Source organism: Elgaria multicarinata, chromosome 2, assembly GCF_023053635.1.
Source record: "Elgaria multicarinata webbii isolate HBS135686 ecotype San Diego chromosome 2, rElgMul1.1.pri, whole genome shotgun sequence".
Classification (NCBI taxonomy): domain Eukaryota; kingdom Metazoa; phylum Chordata; class Lepidosauria; order Squamata; family Anguidae; genus Elgaria; species Elgaria multicarinata.
Genome location: NC_086172.1, coordinates 83,214,964 through 83,238,539, shown reverse-complemented (window position 1 = coordinate 83,238,539; position 23,576 = coordinate 83,214,964). Strand labels below are relative to the sequence as shown.

Here is a 23,576-nt window from a genome sequence, read left to right as displayed (position 1 = left end):
TTGTTGAAGCTGCACAGTAAAAAAGAGTCAGGAACTTAGCCTGACTTTGTTCAAAGCAAGGTCACCACAGCCTTTCCACTATGTGACCTTGCTCTGGAATTGAGCTGGGGTGGATAGTACCCCCTGATTGGTTGTCCTAACCCAGGCAGAAGGCAGGGTTGTGTTAATTAACTTCTCTGATCCTGTGTTAATTCACCCTAATTTATACCTGAAACTGCATCTCCAGTTTATAAAAATAGAAATAGGGTGAAATGGGGACAGGGGAGCTCTCCCTATGAGAGCACCCCGCCCCAATTTTGCCCCATTAGAGCAAACAGTCAGGGAATGCAACAGACCTTTATTTTTATAAAATGGAGATGCACGGCTGTGCATCAATGAAGTAAAGGATAAAAGTTCCCTCCACAAATGCGCAGCCTCCTTCCCTGGATATTTTTGCTTCTCAGAATGGTGGGCATTTTCCCCCACCGGCAATAAAAAATCTTGGTTTTGGGGACAGCCAGCTCTGCCGTATCACACTGAGAATAAGAGCAATGCGCTTTCCTCCCATGCTCGTCAAGATGAAGTCCTAGGACCTTGAGAGTGTAAGGCAGGATGTTTGGTGCTCTGCATTAAAATCAAAACACTGACCCACAGTAACCTGAATGTTGACCTGCCTTTCATAGCTTGGTTTCTGCTAACTCGGGAACGGTGAAGAGCTAGGTAGGCCCTTAAATCAAAGTCCCATTGAGAACTTGTGGAACTTTAAGGAGAAGTGGCTTTTTTCTTTTCTTCCCCAAAATGAAAGCTGACATTGTCAGGTTATGTCAAAACCACTCCTTGGGATTGTAGTCAATTCCACCTAAAGCTAAAGCATGCCCAAGGCCTCTCCGCCCTCAATGAATGGAAATCACACCCTTTGAAATCAGAGTGTTCCGTTACTGGACTGCTTTTGCACGTGATTTATTTCCGACTGTTCCACCTAAATTTATCCTAACAGTAATCTAAAAATATATAGATGTCCTTCCTCTTTTGGAGATCAGATTGAACCCATTGAAGAGACTTCCACCTTAGGACTTCAGTAAACCGGAGTGGCTACAGTCTCAAGTCTGAAATGGGTGTGTTTTACTTCATGGTGTGCTTGGACAAACTGTAAGGACAATGGGAGAGAAGTGATAGCTGGGATTATTCTCATTTGGTATTTTGAGAGCTGAAGAGTGCTCTTCAAGGTTTCTAGTGTGGTGAAAACAAGATCCTCCAGATGTTGCCAACTCCAAACTGTAACTCTTCATACCTTCCTGAATGTCTTTAGGACAACTGTTAAGATTCTCCTGGCATGGGTAGGTTTTGGTGGGTCTGTCAGTGGCTCAAGATCTTATGCAAAGCAGAGTCAGTTCAGCACATCCTGCATTCCACCGGATACAGGAACTGAAACTTTTTCTTGAGTTGGCTTCACTTGTCACATGCTTTTTAGAAATAGACTGTAGGCAAATGTACATAAAAATCTCATGTTGGCTTTTCTTTTTGCTAATGCTTGTTGAGTGAAGAAATATAGTGCAAAAGCTGTCCTCTATGTAGTGTAATCAAACTGCTAATCCTACAGTTAATAACCTAGGCAGCCAATGTAAAAACTCTTAATGCTTATTGGGCAAGGGCTTTCTAACCTCTTAGTCCTAGCCTTTCTACCCATTTATTTTCTAAGTGCTGTTTCCCATGTAAAGTACTGCTTCTCAGACATTGGAGGGTTTTCCCCAGTATTAAAATTGGAGGAACATTTCACTCCTCTCTCTCTCTCTCTCTCTCTCTCTCTCTTCTAACAGAACCAGCAGTCCAACATGTTCCTTACAACTGTAGGATTGAGTAGTTCACATTGTTTCTTGGCATCCCAACTTCTCTGTTGCCCAGTGAGGGCAAATTGAGCTTTTGGGGCAAGAGGAATGCCTCTGCACACCCTCTCCTGACATTTCCTCGCCAATATGGAGGCTGTATTGGCAAACCCCAATGCACTCTTCCTAACAGGATCATGTTGATACCCATATATTGACAGCATGGGGTGGGGAAGATCAAGGCTGAATGGGATCCCCCTACTCTGTTGAGCATGGAATGGGGGCTGGCTGCAGTCAAAATGGTGGCTTAATGTTTCAGGGCACACTTCACCGGATTGTGTAGCACATAGTTTGGAGCCACTGGTGTAGGGTCTTTGTACTGCAGATAGTCAAGACTGATATGCCATTTGAAATAGATGGCGGGTACATACAATCATTCAATCAGTCTTCTCCAGTGTTTGGTAGTCATCTATAATCGCTGAATGTCTGGATCCATGTAGAACCCTGCTCTTGTGTGAAGGAATTCATCCCGTGTTCTCTTCCCCAACCAGCTTCAAATATAGGCTGGCCAAGTGGGGGTGATAATATTCACAACAGCAAATTCAATTTGTGAGTGCAGTTATTTGGGGTAGGGAGGGTATAAAATCACTCTCTACATGGTTGGAGAAATTAATTGCATAAATTGGCTCTTAACTCATACCTGAAACAGGTTTACAGTATTGTTGACCTAGTTCCATTCTTTGGTACTTTCAATTAGTAAAGCAAGAAAGAGAGAGAATCATAAAAACTCCAATAATTTGCTTGCTGGAATTAGACTCTAATTGTTAGAGCTATTCTCCAAGTCTAGTGATGCTGAATTCCCATGAATGGCTCTTAACGTGTTCATAGCCAGAAGCACACATGTATCTACAGAATGAGTGTTTCAAGTTAAGGTGGTGGCATTCTCAATTGATTTGTGGTTCATAGTATATGATTTCGGTGCTTCTAAAAGGTTGAGCACCAATAAAACTTGTTTTTTGTAACAACAAAAACAACAACAAAAGCCCATCTCCACATCCTAATGCAATGACTCATTCATTTTTCCCAGTCCCCCTTCTCTTCGTCAGCCGTGTTCTCGCTGGTTTCCATGATCACTTCCATGAGTCCCACAAAGTCTCCTTCTGCTAGGGAGATGCCAGAGTCATTGGGTGAAGAGCCAGCTGCCTTTCTCTGATCTTTGGGCTGATAAGCACTGCTGGTGTTTCCACTTCCGGTGTCTCTTGAGGCCCCGGATCCTGCTGGAAAATCCTGCTCCCTGACCCCAGGAGAAGGCTCTGAACCAGGGCCAACAGCAGCATTGGCTTTGCTCAGGTGGGATCTCTCAAGCACTGGGGATGTCAATGGTGTGAATGGAAAGCATGTAGTCGGCCCATTGCTGCTTGGGGTCCTGATGCCGTAGCTATGAAGGAAACTGGTATGATCTGGGTTTGGCGTGGCTGGGTTGTCTGAGGTCAGCCGGAGCTGTCGGTGGCCTTTCATGTTCTTGCAGTTGGCCTGCATCTCAGGGTCTGGGGATTCCACAAAGAAGGGGAACTTGAGACTTAAAGAGTCCCCTGAGGACAGAGCCCCTCCTGGGCTTCCAAGAGGAGAAGTCTCCTTTGATCGACTGAACGTGTTCCTTGCCTCCTCTTCGATGGTCACTACCAAGGAGTCCGGAGCTTGGCTTTTTTCTGCCGGCCAAACAAAAGTTTCCCGAGTTCCTGAGCCAAGAGAGTTCTCACTTCTGTCCATATCACTGGCTCTGCAAGGAGACTGGTTGGCAGCATTGTCCCTCAGAGAGGTGGAACAGGCAGTGATACTGGTGAGAGCAGGAGGCTTCTTACGGCCTTGGCGCCTAGATGGGAAGATCATTGGGATGGAGCTGATAGGTGTTTGTGGAGCGCTGTAGAAGCCGGGCCTCTCATAGAAGGGCGTCGACATGAAGGCATCGAATTCTCTCAGTTTACTAGCTGCCTTGTCCCACTGATCTTGGGAACTGAAGCCTGGTGGTGAGCAGTCTCCTCTTTGCTGGTTAATACTGGTGGGGCTCCCAGGTTTTCCCACATCCGGATAAACATAGTAAGGGGAAGGAGGCACATTCTCAGTCCTCCGACGCATCAGGTTCATTTTTGATGACCTGGCAAAACTGGGGGACTGGACATTCAGGAAGCGGCTGATGTGCCCCAACAATGGCGTTGAATGGTTGGCTTCCTCATTCTCCTTAATCTGTTCCAGGGGTTGGAATTCCATCTCTTCTTTCTGCATGCTGGGGAAGGGAAGCAAACAGTTACACAGAGTGAGTGACTGGAGAGAACAAAAATGCAGGGTGGGGGGTGGTTTCTAGGCTCCTACGTGTGCAACTCTGATCAGTCTTTTGGAGAGCCTTTACAGGGCGGGGGTGGGTGGACATCCTCAATCGGGGGCCCTTCTGTCAATATTGTCCACCCTATCTCAGTTAAGGATATCCGTCACTGGGAAACCAGGTTCTTTTTTGGCTCGAAAGAGTCCCACTGTGTGTACAGCTCTCTTTGTGTGTGCAAGCCAAGCTGTCGGCTGTTCCCCAAACTCTGAAAATGTTTTTGCACATTTTTTTTGGGGGGGGGAAAGGGGAGTTTGCAATTAGCACAAATTTCTGGGTGATTTACACAAATGTTGGCCGCATTTGCAAATTATGCAAATCCGGCTGTAATTTGTGCAAATTCGGCTGCAATTTGCACAAATTCAGCTGCAATTTGTGCAAGACCTGATCAGAAATTTGCACAAATTGCGGATCCTTCACCTCCAGAATGTGTGAAATTCCCGGAAAATGTGCAATCTGGTCCAGCTCACTGCAGATCAAGTCGAGAGCCATAGCGGACACTGAAACAAAGTCCAGGTGGCTGAGCCTAGGAAAACTCATTGAACTCCACCCCACATATGGATGTCCCTGAAATCTGTAACCTCAGTAGCGCTCACCTCCTCGTCACTGCAGTTGCCACCAGCTGCTGTTGCACCTTCCATGCTATTGCTCTCGCCTGTTCACCAGACCGTGGGTGAGCAAGCCAATGAGCAAGCCGTGGGTGGCAACAGTGGCAGCTCCTCCTCATCCCTCCGCTGTGGGCCAATGGCAGCTGACAGCAACAGCACAAGGAGGAGTAGGACCAAGGGACCCTTCTTGGGACTTTTGGCCATACCAACCCCTGATGCCAGCCCTGGTTCAGGTGCACAAGAGAATCTCTCCTGTGCTTGTAGATAACTAGCAACCCTACATCCATTGTGTGTTGCCTAGGGCAGCCCTAAGCTATTTTGATGCCTGAGGCAGTGCAGCAAACAGCACCCTCCAAATTCTCTCTTTTAAAAAGTATATCCTTCCCCTCTCTAAAAAAGAAATCTAAAGCCACTTGGAACTGTAAAATATACAACCAAGTATGCAAAAGGCATTAAACAATACATTTCATAAAGCTAAGTCAAGGTGCATAGTTCTCAAGGCCAGAGCCTAGCTATTTTGGCACCGAAGGCAGGTGAGATGTATGTTGTCTTCGTGTATTCTATCTGTTGTATGTTTTTATGGTTTAAAATTTTGTTTATTGCTTTTAATGTTTTAATCATTTGTAAACCATCCACTGATCTTCGTCTATGGAAATGTAAACAACAACAACAACAACGCCTCTCCCTCTCCTTGCAGTAACAATACAGCAACAATAATAAATTAAGGGTGCGATCCTATGCAATGCCCCATGCTGGCTGGGGAATTGTAAGACTTTCTTCTGTCTAAAGATACATAGTATCTAAATAACTGAATTTGTTACTCTTTCATGACACTCAAAATCAGCTGTCTTGATGTGGCTGCTTCCTAATGCCTAATGGTAGGGTTGGTCCTACTCAGTTTGGCTCTGGACAGGGCTCTGTGTACTGACAAAACAAAAGGGAAAAGTAGGAGGGTGGGGGAAAGCAAAATCTTGTGTCAAGTAAAGTTAAACGCTGTGACAAATTGCATCTCTTCCTTCACGATCCATAGCATAGTCCTCTTTATTCAGCCGCATCAGGGATGATGAGAGTGAGGTGTGTATAAGCATCATGTTTACTGCCAAACATCTTGATAACCTCAGCCAGTATTATTCATTTTACTGCCTGCAAACCGCAAGATGATGTGTAGAGCTTAAGGGGAGAGACTGGCAACTCATCACAAACCATTTGACTATATGAGGTGTGGATGACTGAGGTGTTATTGGAAGCCATAATAACAGATAGAAAAAGCTTCACCGCACATCAAAACAACCAAATGAAAGGTATGGGTAGATCTTGATCCCCAAAGAGTGGTCTGAGCTTGATCCTATAAATCGTGAACTCATTCTCTGAGTATGAATCTTTATATAGTCAAAATGGCCCACCCACGCACAAGAGGGAGCTTTCAGTAGGTTTCAGGAACTCTAAAGTTTGTATGGGGTGTGTGTGTAAAATAAGGGGGAAAGCTTATAACAATTCATTGAAGACTGAGTGTGCTCCATAGGCATGGACTTCTGAGTTACTATTTTTGTAGGGTTGGGTGGCGGCAGGAGAAATGCAATGGATTATCCAAAAAGAGCTGGGCCACAGCGTTCTGAAGGCGCCCCGAAGCCCCTTGAGGGCGCCCCGAAAACGCTCGTGTAGCACGTACCTTAATTGTCCCCAGAAGAGGCGGAGGAGGAGGCGGGCTTCGGCAGCGCAGACTGTGGGCAGGCTGCTCCTGGCTCCGTTTCCCTTTAGCCAGCAGGCCCTGCGAGAGCTCCCAGCAGCGGGGCTGGGTCGTGGGAGGGAAGAGAGCCGACGGGCGAGGAAAGGGGAGGGTGCCTCCCACGCCCCCAGGACCGCGCAGGGGCCGCCGCCACCGCCGCCGCCCCTTTCCTCGCCTGTCTGCTCTCTTCCGTCCCACGACCCAGCCCCGCTGCTGGGAGCTCTCGCAGGGCCTGCTGGCTAAAGGGAAACGGAGCCTGGAGCAGCCCGCCCACAGTCTGCGCCGCCGAAGCACGCCTCCTCCTCCGCCTCTTCTGGGGACGATTAAGGTACGTACTACATGAGCGTTTTCGGGGTGCCCTCAAGGGGCTTCGGGGCGCCTTCGGAACGCTGTGTAGATGTCCCCCAGGCTGGCTGGCTGGAACCCTGAACAGGCGCATTTCATTCTGCAATTTTTTGTTGCAGGTTCCATGGATTTTACTATTAGTAAAGCTTTAAAAACAAAACAAAAACCTCTTGTGGCACTATAAAGTCTAACACATTTATTGGGTCATGAACTTTGACAGGCAAGAGCCTATGTATTCAGAATCATTTCCTATGTCCCGAAAAGGGATCTCTCCAGCCCTACAGTTGTTTCCGGTCGCTTCACTTGCCTGATGTCGAAGGTTGAGCCAAGGAAAGAGGTCCGCTTATATTCTGCAGTAGCTGCTGTGTAGGGTGGCTGTGGGTCTGGCTCATTCCAGTATGGATCCTTCTGCAGGGTGGGCAGGTCCTGGTGCATTTCGTCCACAGCCATAAGGGAGACCTGCCGAGAGACCCTGTGAGTGTGTTTGCTCTCATTTCCCCTTTTCTAAGAAAGCATCTATTTCCAATAATTTTGGGACAATTGCAATTTAAAAAAAACAAAGCAATTGGGGAGATGATTTTTCTTTCTTTTCAGTTGAGTATTCTGGAGAGTGTATGATAATGGAGCAGCACACTAAGATAACAGTGTATTGTAGCTTGCCGGTGCCTTGATAAACCCGCCTTTTCGGGAAGTGGGGAGAGGAGTCTCAGGCAGGCAGCAAAATTAGGAAATTTCTTGAACCTACAGTGGGCTCAGATCATGGCTGGGTGTTTCATGAGTTGTGCAGGCTTGCCTAAGAAGGAAGAGTTGTGGAATGAGTTGCTTTTGATGCACAGGACACAGCATGAGTGTATGAATGGCAGGCAGTGATCAAAGCACAAGAAAGGCAGCATGAAGGAAAACTCAGTGAGAGGTGAGCACAGGAGGCATCCGGTCTGAACTTCCCGCATCCAGAAATGAACTGGCTATAAAAAGAACCTGAAAGGTCATGTGCTAAAATAATGAAGCTAGAAGCAATTTAGTCCTTGTGATAATGGAGCTGCACATGAAGACAGAAATCATGCATTTGACTGGGAGGACTATTAACATGATAGGAAGGCCTGTTTCAGAGCCATGGTCACCCTGAACATTGGATGGTTACCAAACAGCGGAGAGGGTGATGTGGCAATTAATAGCCACTTAACCCAGTCTGAATTAAGTTGATGTATCGAAGATGTATCAGAGATGTATCAAAGGGGAAAGAGCTGCCCCACGGGAAGAATGAGACAGGGGTGGATTGGGGTCATTGGATGTCCCCCCCTGCAGTTTAGAAAATGAATTCTTTAAAATTTAGGCTTAAAAATGGCATATGTAGAACTACAGAATGCTGAAAAGATTTCAAGCTAAATTTAATCCTTTTTGGACTTTGCATGGATGCCATTTCCTATTATTATTATTATTATTATTATTATTATTATTATTATTATTATTATTATTATTATTATTAAAATCCCCAATGTGTGTGTGTAAGGGGGAGGGGTTAGTGGTGGGGGCCACAGTGGGGTGGGGGCAGTGGAGGCTGCACGTGGACCCATGGTCTCTGTGTTCTCCACCTTGGCTGCAATAGTAGACCTCTAACTCACCTGCAGATTTCTATCAATGAGCCAGTTGGTTTCAAAGTCATCGTCGTCTTCCCCAAATGGATTGATGAGCTGTTCAGCTACCTGGGAAATGAGAACAATGAAAGGATTGTGCAAATATAGCTCCTGGGTTGTGAGGCTGCCCTAAGGATGATCCAGGAGGCCAGAGAAATGGATTTCACTGTTGTATTTAACAACAGTTAATTACAACATTCCCCTACCTAGCCAGTGGGATAAAAGAGTAAGAAATAGATGAGCAAAGAAAGAGGTCTGGGATTTTATGCAGAAGAGAGATGCTTATGTATTGCCTTCCAGCAATTAACATTTCAACAGGGAAAGATCCTTCAGGATTCCCATCTTTATCTACTTTCTTTTTAAGGACTAGGCTCACTTCTGGTATTGGAGCCTACCTGGAAGAAAAGCTCCAGGTGTGATGGACTGGAGGGGTAAGAGGTGTGACTAGCAAAGAGGGTGCACCAACTCCCATTTGCATGACCCTTTGACCCTTTAAATCACCATCCCTCCCCTGCCCCCCACCGACACACTTTACATGTAAACAGACAGGAGCCCTGTGGACTAAGGTCAGATGTTCTATCTTGGTGGGCAGAAGTTTCCAGGGGATCAATATTCTTTCCTTTGAACTGACCTTGAGCCAGCCAGCATAGAAGAAAAATTGCAAGAAGGTGAAAACAGGCACAAAGAGGTCCATCTCATGACCAGGATATTCCTTTGCTGGGTCCAGGAACTGCCGACCAATTAAACAAGCCAGGAAGAAGCTGTAAACGGCTACTGTGACCACCTTGGAGGAAGAGACATTGTTAGTACTTGTCAAGACACTATGGTTTAACGAGAGTGGTGGTGGTGCACAGCCATTACTAAGCCTTGGCTTGTGCCATAAAATGTTTCTGTAGTGTATCTCTTGTCCACACTTGAGCCACTAACCTAGGAATAAGGGAAGTTATGGACTGCATGCAGCCCCCTGGCCCACTCCCTCACTGCCAAAATTTGCAGTGCAGCATCAATAGGGTGACCATATGGAAAGGAGGACCCGGCTCCTGTATCTTTAGCAGTTGTAGAAAAAAGGGAATTTCAGCACCTGGTGAAATCCCATCTTCATCATAAAAGTTAAAACTGCAGGAGCCCTGCCTAGCATGACCAGATACAAAAGAGGGCAGGGCTCCTGCAGCTTTAACTTTTGTGATGAAGAGGGAATTTCACCAGGTGCTGCATGCATACAAATGAAACCTGCTGAAATTCCCTTTTCTCTACAACTGCTAAAGATGCAGAAGCCCTGTCCTCCTTTCTATATGGCCACCCTACTAAAGCACTGAGCCCAAGGCCACTTCACACATCAGATTCCAATGCAGCACCACAGAACCTCAGGCCCAGGGGCCAAATATGGCCTACCTGGTGGGCCAATCTGGCTCTCCAGATGGACATGACCACTTTCCTGGCCCACTCCTCCAACCACTGTTGGGTGGTTTCCTGACTTTTGCCCCATTCCAGAAGACTGGAATGCATCTCCTAAGACTCACAGAATCATAGAATAGCAGAGTTGGAAGGGGCCTACAAGGCCATCGAGTCCAACCCCCTGCTCAATGCAGGAATCCACCCTAAAGCATCCCTGACAGATGGTTGTCCAGCTGCCTCTTGAATGCCTCTAGTGTGGGAGAGTTAATGGCACTTAACTCTCCCACACTAGTCTCACACTACTCTCCCACACTTTTAATGACAATAAAAGCTTGAAGCTACAATATGCTGCTGGTATTTTGAGCCTGCTGCTTTTGCCTTCAGTCCTGCACACCACTGCAATGCAACCCTTGAGAGCTTCTCTGAAATCGAATTAGGCCCTGGGATGGAAAGACGTTCACCCCCCCCCCCCCGGTCTAATGATTAGACCAAGGCAAACCTTGAATTCCCTGTGAGGCCAAAACTATACAATGGCAGCAGTCCCCCTACTTTAAACATTAATGTGACCATATGGAAAGCAGGACAGGGCTCCTGTATCTTTAACAGTTGTATAGAAAAGGGAATTTCAGCAGGTGTCATTTGTATGCATGCAGCACCTGGTGAAATTCCCTTTGCATCACAGCAGTTAAAGCTGCAGGAGCCATGCCCTCTTTTGTATTTGATTGTGCTAAGCATCAAACACATTGGTAGTTTGTCACCGAAACCCACAGGCAAACTACTACGGAAAGCTAAAATGGTCAAATATAGCTTTTAAACTGTTTATACTGTTTTTATGTTTTTAAAATTTTTTGTATACTTTTAATGTCTACTATTTTTAATTGTTGTAAACCGCCCAGAGAGCTTTGGCTGGGGGGCGGTATATAAATGTAATAAAATAAATAAATAAATAAATAAATTAAACAAGATAAATTTGGCCATTTTAGCCTCCTGTAGCAGTTTGCTGCTGAAATTTGGCAGCAAATTGCAGTGTGGATGGGTGTTTGTTGCCACCACTGAATTTTATCAGCACAGCAGCAGGAGTACATCATATGGGGAGGTCAGGTGTGGTGGTGGCAAAATAGCCCCAGACCTGCAAAGTTGCCCAACCCTGCACTAGCCGAAAGAGTAAACTCTTTGCCCTCAACAAGCTTTTTATACTGTATTTTGTATTTGTGCTTTTAACCTGTTGGTTGCTTTATTATGGTTTGAATTTTTGTGAACCGCCCAGAGAGCTTCGGCTATTGGGCGGTATAAAAATGTAATAAATAAATAAATAAATAAATATAAATAAATAAACAAGCACAACCATGTTGCATCTCTTTTGCTGTATGGAAGGTGGTTGTGCAAATGTCATGTGTACCTCTGGGTCAGAGGTACCTAAGAAACTGCTATACACTACATTACATATCCCTTTCCTCTCTACTTCTGCCCATCCTGCAAACTTTATTTACAGAAGTTTTGCCCACATCCTCCTGACCTTGAGTGCATACAATTTAAATCCTCAAGAACTGCTGTCCTCCTGCAGTAAGTCTAATAGCCCACTAAGCTTTCTAGATAGGACTAATGGTCCATGAAGTCACGAAGAGTCAGAAACGACTGAACGAATAAACAACAAAAGAGAAAGCAGGGTTATTCCCATGAAAAAGAACCCTTATCTGGAAAGTCCCTAAAAGTTTGAAGAGCTCAATTTCTGGCTCACTCTCCTATCCCTTCACGCCCCAAAAGAGCTATTCTGGCTTTAAATTACCTACTGATGCTTGCAGAGTTTGAATTCTACAGTTCACTCTCTGATATTTCTATACTTTTAATTCCAAACGGCTGCTGATGGTCCACGTCACTTTGACGTCATTTGTGATATGGAATCTGGCTCTCCTGAATATCACTTGATATTATGACAGTCTTCCTTTGGTTTGGCTTGGTTTGGGATCAGTATTTATGGCAAAACTGAACTCATTTTGGAAAATCCTTCTTCAGGGGCATGTTTTCAACAATGATTCCCCAGTACAAGGGATAATAGGCAATAAGAAGCACTGGAATGTCCATTGTATTGGCAAATAATTGTTAAAAATGTGCTCCTAAAGATAGATTTTCCGAGATGCATTTGGCCTAAAATAAAAACCCTTTTCAGCATCTGGAGTTCTCGACCTTCCTTTTTCCTGTTTGTGCTGCCATCCCATTTTTTTGTCATTGATTTTTTTGAAACAGGTTTCTTGGTCTATATCTGACTGAGATACCAGGTGCTCTGGCCACCATGTTGCAATTCAGAGATTATCCCTGCATCTTTAAATTCACTACAAGGCAGCTGCTGCTGCTCCCTTTCCCCCTCCTTCACCTGCTATAGGAAGCAGAATTCCAGGTACCCAACAAAGCAGATGAGGGAGGAAGGGCAGGGAACAGAGAGATGGAAGTAGAATGGTGGAATGCCACCTGGTCTTAGGAGGAACAGTTAATTTAAGACACTGGGAGAATGTCTGGGTCACAATCTGGGAACTCTACCTTTCAATGGCCTGGTTAACCATTTTGTGGTTAAGCAGCACGGTTTAGCGTGTTGTCTGAACCAGGCCATTGACTCTGTTCTTGCTGGATCTGCTCCTGTTGCTGGTAATAGAGCTTTTGCTACAACTGGTGGAGCTCCCATAAACTAGGGTGACCATATGAAAAGGAGGACAGGGCTCCTGTATCTTTAACAGTTGTATTGAAAAGGAAATTTCAGCAAGTGTCATTTGTATATATGGGGAACCTGGTGAAATATCCTCTTCATCACAACAATTAAAGATGCAGGTGCCCTGCCCTCTTTTAAATCTGGTCACTCTAGTATAGCTTCTGCACCTTTAACTGTTTTGATGAAGAGGGAATTTCACCAGGTTCTCCATATATACAAATGACACCTGCTGAAATTCCCTTTTCTATACAACTGTTAAAGATACAGGAGCCCTGTCCTCCTTTTCATATGGTCACCCTACCACAAACAATGTTTTCCCTAGTGAAATGAATGTAGCCTGGGTTCATCACAGCAGCCACAGTTATCACGAACATTGCAAATGTTGTGGTTTCTAAACAGGCAGGGAACCACTGTTTAGACCTGGCGTGTTTTTCTTTTTGCTAAGTGGCAAGGTCCGCAAGGCTGTTGGGGAGGTGCTGCAGGAAACTGGTGATAAGAATCCCTCAACAGGCCTGGCCCAAGACATTTTGCTGCCTGAAACAAAGGACAAGATGTTGTCCCTTCCCCATTCCATGTACAGAAGCCAACTGAGCTGGCAGCTGAATCTTACTGCAGCACTGGTGACAGGACTGCACCTGAGGACACTGGGCCTGTGAGGGCCTCCTGGACAGGCTGCATGACATACACAGCTCTGTTTTCCCAGAGAGGGGAATAGCTGGGGACTCAGAAGGAACAGTCAAGAGGGCTGCTGACACTGTTGACCCTCAGCATCTGCTGCTTGAGGCAGTTGTTTCATTCTGCTTAATGGTAGGGCCAGTTCTGTACTTTTATTCTCCTCAGCGTCAGATAGCCCACCATTATGTGACATGTATGGATGAATCCTCACTCTGAATTCTGGACCTCAGTTCTGGTTATTTTCTGCTACATACATTTCTGCAAGTTCAACCAGCAGTTTAAATCTAGCTCCTCTCCCTCCACCTACTGCTAGCTACCACAAGCCAAACCAGTTCACATGAAAACACATGTATTCATGTGCATATGCATACATATCCTTATCTCCAACTTCCAGAGGAGCAGCTGTGTGAGTCTGTTGTAGAAAAAAACAACAGAAAGTCTTGTGGCACCTTAAAGTCTAACAAAATTATTCTGGAATAAGCTTTTGTGGACTACAACCCACTTCATCAGATGCATGGATATCATGGAGAGTTTCAGATTTATATACAGTATGGTACATATACTGGTGGTGGTGGGGTGGAGAAAGAATTGCAAGCAGTGAAACCAAGGGAATTAAATGCAAAAAGTGACAATCACAGTGGTCACTTATTAACAGTGGTCATTCACCATGCAATTATTGTTGATAACACAAACACACAGGTACTGGTGTTATCATATATTTGCTTATAGATTATATCTCCATAATATTCCATGAATCTGGTAAAGTGGGCTATAGTCCACAAAAGCTTATGCCAGAATACAGTTGCTAGTCTTTAAGGTGCCACTAGGGGCTCTTTAAAGCCTTGTGCCACCTTAAGCCTTGTTGTCTTCTCTCAGGTACTCCAGGGAAGCATCCTCTGATGTCCAGTATCAAACAGGTTTATTTATTTATTTTTATTTATTTATTATTGCATTTATATCCCGCCTTTTTTCCTGCAAGGAACCCAAGGCGGAACTCTCCTCCTCTCCACTTTATCCTCACAACAACAACCCTGTGAGGTAGGCTGGGCTGAGAGTCTGTGAGTGGCCCAAAGTCATCCAGTGGGTTTCTATGGCTGAGGGGACTAGAACCCGGATCTCCCGACTCCCAGTCTGACACTCTAGCCACTACACCACACTGGCTCTCACCCATGGAAAGTGACTGTGTGTGAGAGAGAGATTTTGCCCTCCTTCTGCCTTTGATCCTGGCCTACAAGAGACTTTGTTGTGCCCAGAGTTCCATATATATCTCCCATTAACCTTAATGATCCACTGGGACAAGGATCTTCTTTCTCTGCACCACAGAGTCCAATGGCGTGCATTATCAAAGACTTGGATCATGAGATTCTAAGCAGTAGGTTTGCAGAGGAGGAAGCTGGCACCATAAAGTCTACCCTCAGGCTGCAGTTTGGGCGTTGGTGCACAATGTGCCTGGTGTCTAATGCAGATAACAGCCTTCTCTGCCTACAGGAGCATCCTACTAAACACTGTGCCATGTGTGAACCAATCACTGTGAAGCAGTGCCATTAGGGCCAAGGCCAATGAACGATCAAGCAGAAGGGAAGCAGCTTGCATGGCAGGTTTTGATATGCACCCATGCACAACAGAATGCAAACGGTTGATAAAAACAAAGCGAAGGACCATAAAAAGTACAAAATTTAATACAAAGCAAATGAATTAAAACTTGACAATATTTTCACGTAAGAGCACTCGTATTGCTAAATTGAACATCCAGTGATTTGATAACAAATGCATTTGTAATTGTGCTGAGGAAAGCTGAAACGGAGATTCAAATGGAATGGGTTTAAATGTAGGTACTTATTTGTATTCGAGTACTTTGGGTGTAAGAACATAAAGACAGCTGTACTGGATCAGACCAAAGGCCTGTCTAGTTCAGTATGGAGGACTCCTAGCACCAGCAATCAGTAGGCAGTGTGCAGCAATACCACCTTTTTTGCATTTATGGATTTTCTGCAGTAAGACATGATGACATCTAGACTCTGTGAATGAGGCAAAGTGATGGCACAATAAAAGCTTCATCTGGAAGCGCTCTGTTTCTGCTACTGGAAGTAATACGTAGCCATCATGGCTAATATCCACTGATATTAGCACCTCAAAAAAGATTTCGTAGAGCTGGGGGGAAAAGTGCAGAAAAGGGGAACTAAAATGATCAAGGGGCTCAAGCAATTCCCCTATGAGGGAACATTACCTTTACCTATTCTAGTGTAATAAGGTAAATCTGCTTACAATCCGGGGTCGGGGGGTGGGAATCAAAACTAAAGTCCAGTTCTCACCTGTGTGTAGACCAATGGAATACTGATCCAATCATAACCGTAGAGTCGACCACACTGACTGCGCAAGGCATTCATTTCCTGAGGAAGGGGGGAACAAGCATTTATAAAGGAACGGCTAATTTGCCACAGGTCATCCATTGTCTTTTGTATAGTAAGCTACAGCATGAAAATCACTACTTTTGATACTGTGCTTTGGGACTTTACATTCAGCAATACTATCTGATAGTTCACTCTTATTATGTTAAAACAAGAATTATGGACACTTGATACCCTGGACTGTACAAAATGGAATGCATAGTCTGGCACTGAAATTGGATTCTTGGAAATCTTGGCTTTCATCAAACACACCAATGCAAGTTTCTAGCAATAACGATTTTGGACCAAAACATTGAAGATGGGTAGGCTGTACTTTGGGGAGTCCAAACATGAATGGGCCTTGGGCAGAGGTTCCAGTGGCCAATAGTTCTATGTCCACCACAGCTCATTAAAAACATATTCCAGGGTTAGATTTTAGGTCAAACTTGAGGACTTGCTGAGACTGAATTCAGGAAGACCCTGGTTTCAATCCTACCTCTTCCATGAACTCAGTACGTCAATGGTCCCTAAGCGGAGAAGGTCAACCTTCCCTTCAGATAGTCAATGCTGGCTGTGAATGATAGGAGCTGTAGTCCAATACATTTGTAGGACACCAGGTTAGTGTAGGCCATGTTAGACAAACCAATAAATTTGTCCTCCACACCCAAAACAATATGGTGATAGTATTGGTCTACTTTACAGGTTTGTAGCAGGATTTATGGAGCCAATGCATCTGAAGTACTCTGAATGCTCTTCATTGTTATTATTGAATTAAATCTTGGTTCCAAACTACTCTTTGATCCCCCCTTCCTCTTTCCACCATCCCTTTCATGAAATCACAGTGTGACATCCACTCCCATCTCCAGAACTTACATTCAAGATGCCTTGGAGGAGCACACTGTCACGAATCCGTCCGTCATTACGTGCCTTCACTGCCAGATTTGAGAACCACACACAGGGGATCCAGAACTTGTTATGGAGTGAGTTCAAGCTGTCAAACTTCTTGTGTTCTTCTGGAGTCATCAGGCCTATACACAAGATAAGATGGAGGAGAGTGAAAAGGCAGTTTCCAGGGATTCTGCACTTTCCAGACCTATCGAATTCATATTTTGGAGAGTTGTGAGCTGACCTAGAGGTTAACACTTGCCTCAGGGATCAGCAGCTCCATGGTGAAATCCTTCCTGTCTTTTTATTCTCTCAGTATTTTAACACTTAATTTTAACTTAAATTTAAATTTTACTGTTCTAATTCTGCATTTTAATCTTATATCAATTTCTGCTGTGTGGTTTTATCCTGGTTGTGCTTTTTATACTGTGTTTTTTATTTGTGTTTTTAGACTGTTAGTTGTTTTATTATGGTTTTAATTGTTGTGAACTGCCCAGAGAGCTTCGGCTATTGGGTGGTATAAAAATGTAATAAATAAATAAATAAACTGTGTATAGGGGCCTTCCTCAACCTGTGCCCTCCAGGTGTGTTGGGGTACAACTGCCATCATTTTGTTTCCTTACAATTTTGTTTCAAGGGAAAACAAATCCAGATAAGCACTGCACCCCTGGAACTTCTCACCACTCTGAGAAATGAGGAGAGACTAACAGTACCTTATAGGGTAAGTCCCATAATAATTATAACTGGCCAAGGTAGTTGAATTTATAGATGTAGTATAGGGGTTAGAATATCAAGCCAGGAGTGGAGAGACCCATGTTCAAATCCCCGCTCAGTCATAAAGCTCACTACTAGCTTTTCTACGTGAGGCATTTATTATTTGCTCGTCATTCCCTACTCACAGTTGTTTATGGGTTCTTTAGATGATGTTGTGACCCTCCACTTCCACTTCTGTGTCTAACTAGCAGTTTTGGCAAGTTTTTTTTTTTAAGAGTAGGGAAAACGTGGCATTTAATTGTGTGAGAGAAAGAAAGTGTAATTTCCTTTTGTGTACTTATGATATATTGTAACACCACAGTGCCACCTGGAGGTTATGTAGTAGAAGAGCAGGAAGGGAAACACCCCTTGTGTAGGGCTCAGATCTCAATTCTACCATGTAACCGAAAGTAGATACAGCCGATTAACAGCCTCATGTAGAAAAGCTCTACATATCCTTAGGCCAGTTACTATCTTTCAATCTAGCTTACCTTACAAGGTTGCTGTGCATATAAAATTGGGTGGGGAGGGGAACCACATACACCATTATGAGCTCCTTGGAGGAAAGGTTGGGATATAAATGTAATAAATAAACAAAATTGCCAACTCTACCCCCAAACCTTTGGCATCTCAATGAGCTTTCAGGTTTCCATGGGTATCTTCATTTCTACGGAGTGCATCCACTTTGAATGAGTTTTGTCCTAGCTGGTCACCACTATGATGGCTTGTACCTGCTGTCACAATATGTTCTATGCTGGGAAACCGCTTGAACACTGCTGTGCTGACAGAGCGCAAGATCAGGACACTCAGCAGATTGATGTAACGCATCAGCGTGCGCCGCAGAAGGCGTCCATACTCATCCTTCCCGTCCACGCTACTCGAGACCAGGTTCATAATGCGGTCGGGCCATGGGATGCTCTCGTACTGACCCCACCAGCGAGACACCACTAACGTAACGTAGAAGCCTAGAATGGAAATGGGACAGTTAGTCATAACGAAAGGACTGTCGGTTACTTGCAGGCACGTATCCAACCTTTTTTTTAAAAAAATGCCCTGTTTGTACGGTTGAGGGTGGGTGTCCACAGACAAAAGGTCCAAAATTTGTCGTCAGAGCAAATAATAAAAGTCATTAAAATGTGCATATTTATTTGAGCAGAATTTGGCTGAGGGTGGTAGAAGCAAGGAGAGAAGAGTGAAGAAACCCCCTCCCCCCAAAACAGCTCTGTCAGAAGCTCTGATTCTGACATCAGACGCTCTGATTAACAATATATATTTGAGCTTTCACATTTTCCCTCTGTGATGGCAAGGCCCAGTAACTCATTTTTAAAGGAAGAAAGTTTAAATTCTTTGAAAACCAAAGTATTTCCTGAAACCTGGATGGTTCATTTGCTCAGCACCCTGACAGTAATGTCAGAACTCGAGAGATCTTTATTGGCAGGGCCTGTTCTGACAGGCTTACAGTTGGCACTGTGAGGTCTGGGCCATTCTGTCACATGGCCACATCCTGACAGAATGGGCACTATTATCTCTTGTAGCCTCAGCCTGGTGAGGGGAGACTACTCCAAAAAAGCCTAACATAAAGCTGCCAAGAATGTCAAAAGGCCACTTGTGGGAATATGCATTCCACCTCTCAGAGAAGGCATCTTTATGAGAATTTCCTTCTGCAGTATTATTCAGAATTATGTCAAGCTCAGCTGCCGTGAGGAACAAAGGCACTGTGTTGGTAATCGCCAACAGTATCTCATCTCAGGAGGTGCTGCCTCAGCAGTAAATATCTTTATGACTAAGCTTATTACACATTTTGTAAACACTGATGAATGTTACAATGTTTTGGGACATTTTGATGGCTTGGAGATTTAAAAAATTAGTGGCAAATAAGCAACTGTTGCAAAGATGCCAGACACTGAAGTTATGCAATAGTTATACATAGTTACACTGAAGTTATACATTATGTAATGTATAAATCTTTCCTCCTCCTCCTCCTCCTCCTCCTCCTAATCATCATCATCATCATCATAAACAACAACTTAATATGGTCTGCCCATCTTTTATTTCCCCCAAGCTCTTGTGGACATTTTAAAGGAACTGTGATTCATATCTAGTTTCTGGTGAATTTGATGTGACCTGAACCCACTGGGGCTAGCCCTTCTATTAGGCAGAATGAAGCAGCCACTTCAGGTGGCAAATTCGGGGCTTCATTAAAGGGCAGCAAATAATCAGATATTCAATTTATTCTTTTTTATTATTATTATGGGGATTTTTGAAAAAACCATTCTGGATTTTCTGCCTCAAGCAACCAAATACTTCTGGTTGGCCCTTACTATAATTGTAAGAAATAAAGAAACCAAACGGCGGCTGAGGCTTTGCATCATTCTCCCCCTATCTTTGCATTCCTTACCCAGCACAAAGGACACAGGGATCAGCTCAGCATAGCTGTTGCAGTACAGGGCCAGTTTCTCAAACATCAGCCTTTGGTTCTCATTCAAAATCAACCTGGAATGGAAACATATAGTAGGGGGATATCCACAGTTTCAAAACTGGAAGGGTGTGTGTGTGTGTCATTGATGGCAACTGAGAAAATATGCACTGTGCAGAGGCAGATTCAGCTCTAAGGACCCTTCTTGGCAATTCAGGTGGATTTGTTGTTGTTGCGCAAGACAACAGATGCACATTTATTTTCATTTCTTGTGTGCAGCCCTGTTCCCTTCCCTCAATGTTGCTCTTTTGCTGTGGAGAATATCACTCCCCCCACCCCCACCCCTGACCACTCAAAGCACATTATTTTCTATCTGGGGAAAATACAGACGTAACCACAGACTGTATATTCATTTCTTGTTTATGGTGTGGAATGCATATTCTCAAATCCCTATAGCATACTATTCTTGGTATTTTTTAGTGGCAAGCAGCGTGATTACCTGCCCCCATACCTGCCCCATTTTCTCAACCTTTTGTTTTGACATGCTTAAAAATGTTCCAAGGTTGTGTGTTCTCTTGGGATGCTTCCAGATGGGGCCTTGCTCATCCTGCTTCATTCACAGAATGTTTTGGGTGGCTGGGTCCAAATGACATCTTTCACTCATGACCCAAACCCTGTTGGATTCCTGTAGTCATGATGGCACTATGATTTAAAATGCAAAGCTACACATGCTCAGAACATTTAAAAATAAATTAAAAATCAGGGTTAGCTAACAGTTTTATTGTTGTTGCCCTATCATATCAGAAATGCCAAAGCATTTGTAAATGCATGGAATGGTGGTTGTGGAGGCAGGGAAGAGGAATGTTAATTGCATGCTTCACAACTGAAGCAATACACATAGCTGTCTAGATAGCACCCCCATAAAGCTGTTATGTCCAGGGCCTAAAATGACCTAGGATCTACATTGCTGTGATATAATGGTTTATAACGGTTTTGACAATTGTTCGGACCCAGGGCACATTCCATATACCATTTTCAAAACGGTATATCCTGCTTGGTGTAGATCTGGCTTAGGCCATAGCTAGACCTAAGGTTTATCCCTGGATCATCCAGGGGTCAAACCTGTTCATCTAGGTGACACACAGGGGATCCAGTGCTCAGACAGGGGCAAACTCTGGATGATCCCAGGATAAACCTTAGGTCTATCTGTGGCCAAAGTTGCATCACTGTGCTCATGAAAGGATGCTTTCCCACTTTACACTTCCAGTCACAGACCTCTGCACCTGCCAACCCTTCCTGGAGGTTTGGTAGCCTTCTGGAGCACTGGGAGGTATGGCAGGCTGTGATGGTGGGGGGATTCTAAGATAGAGTCAGTGTGGTGTAGTGGCTAATGTACTAGACTGGAAGCCAGGAGATCCGGGTTCTAGTCCCCACTCAGCCATGGAAACCCACTGGGTGACTTTGGGCCAGGCACAGACTCTCAGCCTAACCCACCTCACAGGGTTGTTGTTGTGAGGATAAAGTGGAGAGGAGGAGGATTTTGTATGCTGCCTTGGGTTCCTGGGAGGAAAAAAGGTGGGATATAAATGCAATAATAATAAATAAAATAAATATCCCCCCTCTACACACTGTGTGTATGCAGAAAATGTGTGTGTGTGTGTGTGTAGGATCTAAGCCAATATTCTTCATCACTAGAGAGCTCTGTGGTAATGCTAGAAATGCACTCTTCTACTGATTTCCCTGCAAAATGTTCCCTATTTCTGATAAAATGTGAGCCAAGGTGCTTGCAGATGAGGTTTTTATTGTGCCATCGCCCTGACTCACGGACGGGCATTTACATGGATGCAGATGACGATGTTTTCCACCCATGAGACAAAATAGCTGCGCAAAGCTTTCTGTTAGTTAGGAACTGGAGCTGTCCATTTGGAAGTGTCCAGGATGTTTGAAGTACTTGCTTTTCTTTGATGCATTTTGTTTGCACAAAAGTTCTGGAATGGTTGATGCTCGTTTGCCAGACGTTTAAAATACACATATTTTAACTACTTGTGTTTAGAAACAGGGATGGGCACTGCTTACAGAGTCCGGCAGGAAGCACTGGAGGCTGCTGTTCGGGTCTTTTGGGCTATTCATCCACCCAGAGTGGTAGAGTGGGGTGTAATTGCTAAACTAGCCTGCAGGGGGAGATCACCTGGAAAAGTACTGCCACACTGCCTGTGCCTTATGAATATATGACATGTCCAAATGCTGGCTGGAGTATTCCCTCCCTCCTACAGTTTCAGTGGCTCCTTTGGATATTTGGGGAGAGAAGGAGGAAAACATTCTTTACTGAAAACTAGAGCTGTGCACAAATGGACTCTCAAAATTCTCCACACTATTTAATTTGGAGGGACACACACACACACACACACACACACACACACACTTTCATCAAATTTCTCCAGGGTAGGAAGAGTTCTCCAATAGTTTCTCTCAGACAGGGTTCACCATTGGCAGGGGGTGCACCACAGCTTATTTCTTTCCCCCCCTAAGGGGCTGTGTGTGTGTGTGTGTTGCTACTGCAAGTGGCAACAACACCAACTGTGTTGGCAACCTGGCCCCCATTTTGCATCTTTCACAAGGCAGGTGTGAGGGGGGCAGTGTTGTGTTTAGCGCTAGGGTATAGGTGGAACTAGTGCTGTGCCAAAATCTGCCCTCCAATTTCCTGAAAGTTTTCTTCCCCCATGAAAGGGGTTCCGTTGTTCTGATGGCAATGCTATTTTTCTGGTTAGGTGTATGAGGAAGCACACTTCTGACTTGGTGCGATGCACTTCCAGTGATTATGCAGAAAGGCCCTAAAGACACCACTCAGGGTTAGATGAAATGTAGATGCTCACCTGTAGACAAGGCTGATGCTGAAGTAGAAAGAGATGAAGATTAAGAACTCACAGTAGAGGAGTTTGTAGATGCTGCCTTTCCATCGGAGCAGCAGCTGTGAGAAGGTGCCCAGGCGTGCATCAGCTACACGGTATGTGTATGTCACAGTCATCACAAGGCCTGCTAAAGATAAACAGCAGAGCAAGGGATAAGGCCATCTTGGGGAGAATGAGGAGCTGCTGGAAGGCAAAAACAGCACTGGACGTTTGGGGAATGGGACAACCTGGGTAAACCCATAAGTGATATTATGGGGAGGGGATGTAGCCAAGGAGCCCATGGCAAGTTGGCATGGAATGCTAACTTTGGACCACTTCGAGCTTGACCCTTCCGCACACCGTGAGTACATTGATGTAAGTGCATTGTAAAAACTTCCTCTCAGAAGTGGGCAACTGGCCCTCCTCAGCCTCATTTTATGCAGCTGTCAGCCTCATTTCAAAAGCCCTCTGGAAGTGATTCATCCAGACATCTGGCAAGAGTGGTCTCTTCCTCCTCCAGCAGTTTGCTGAGCATGGAGGGAAAAGGAAAGGCAGGAAAAAAGGAAAAGGTGGTTGTGCCCATTTGGGGCTCTGGTCCCGCCCAGTATTGTCTCTTTGTGCCCCCCCCATCCCAAAAGTTGACCTTGGAGGGGATGCACAGAAAAAATGTCTCCCACTCCTGCCATTTGTAGATTATTGCAGTTTCCCCTTAGCTGATGCCCTCCAGATGTTTGGGATTACAACTCCCAGCATTCTTGACCATTAGCCATGCTGGCTGTGGCTTACAAGAGTTGCACTCCCAGACATCTGGGGGGTACCAGTTGCCTATCTCTGGATTATTGCACATGCTGATCAGGACAATAAGCATGTGTTCTGTTCTCATGCCGGATGATCTATGTTCGTCTTGCATGCTGTTACTTATATGGAAACATATTGGAATTCAAGGTGTTGGTAATGACATTTAAAGCCCTAAATGGCTTGGGA

At 44.7% G+C, this 23,576-nt stretch overlaps 1 protein-coding gene across 1 annotated transcript; it reads right to left on the bottom strand.

Moving 5' to 3' along the window:
* Positions 1 to 2,851: 2,851 nt before the first annotated feature.
* Positions 2,852 to 22,729, bottom strand: BEST1 (bestrophin 1). The gene is made up of 9 exons (XM_063118732.1): positions 22,578 to 22,729; positions 19,687 to 19,781; positions 18,020 to 18,253; positions 16,524 to 16,678; positions 15,576 to 15,653; positions 9,124 to 9,276; positions 8,481 to 8,561; positions 7,166 to 7,317; positions 2,852 to 4,086 (listed from the first exon to the last, which is right to left on the bottom strand). Exons 1-9 carry the CDS (start codon positions 22,727 to 22,729, stop codon positions 2,877 to 2,879), a joined length of 2,310 nt encoding a protein of 769 aa, XP_062974802.1. The 3' UTR covers positions 2,852 to 2,876.
* Positions 22,730 to 23,576: the final 847 nt, after the last annotated feature.

Excerpts from the sequence above, each read along its gene's own strand:
- BEST1 (XM_063118732.1), bottom strand. The coding sequence starts at position 22,729 with ATGACTGTGACATACACATACCGTGTAGCTGATGCACGCCTGGGCACC. Across the intron at positions 8,562-9,123 it reads TCTATGCTGGCTGGCTCAAG|GTAGCTGAACAGCTCATCAA; the intron begins GTCAGTTCAAAG and ends CTCATTTCCCAG. Across the intron at positions 4,087-7,165 it reads GGCTCAACCTTCGACATCAG|CATGCAGAAAGAAGAGATGG; the intron begins GCAAGTGAAGCG and ends TCCCTTCCCCAG.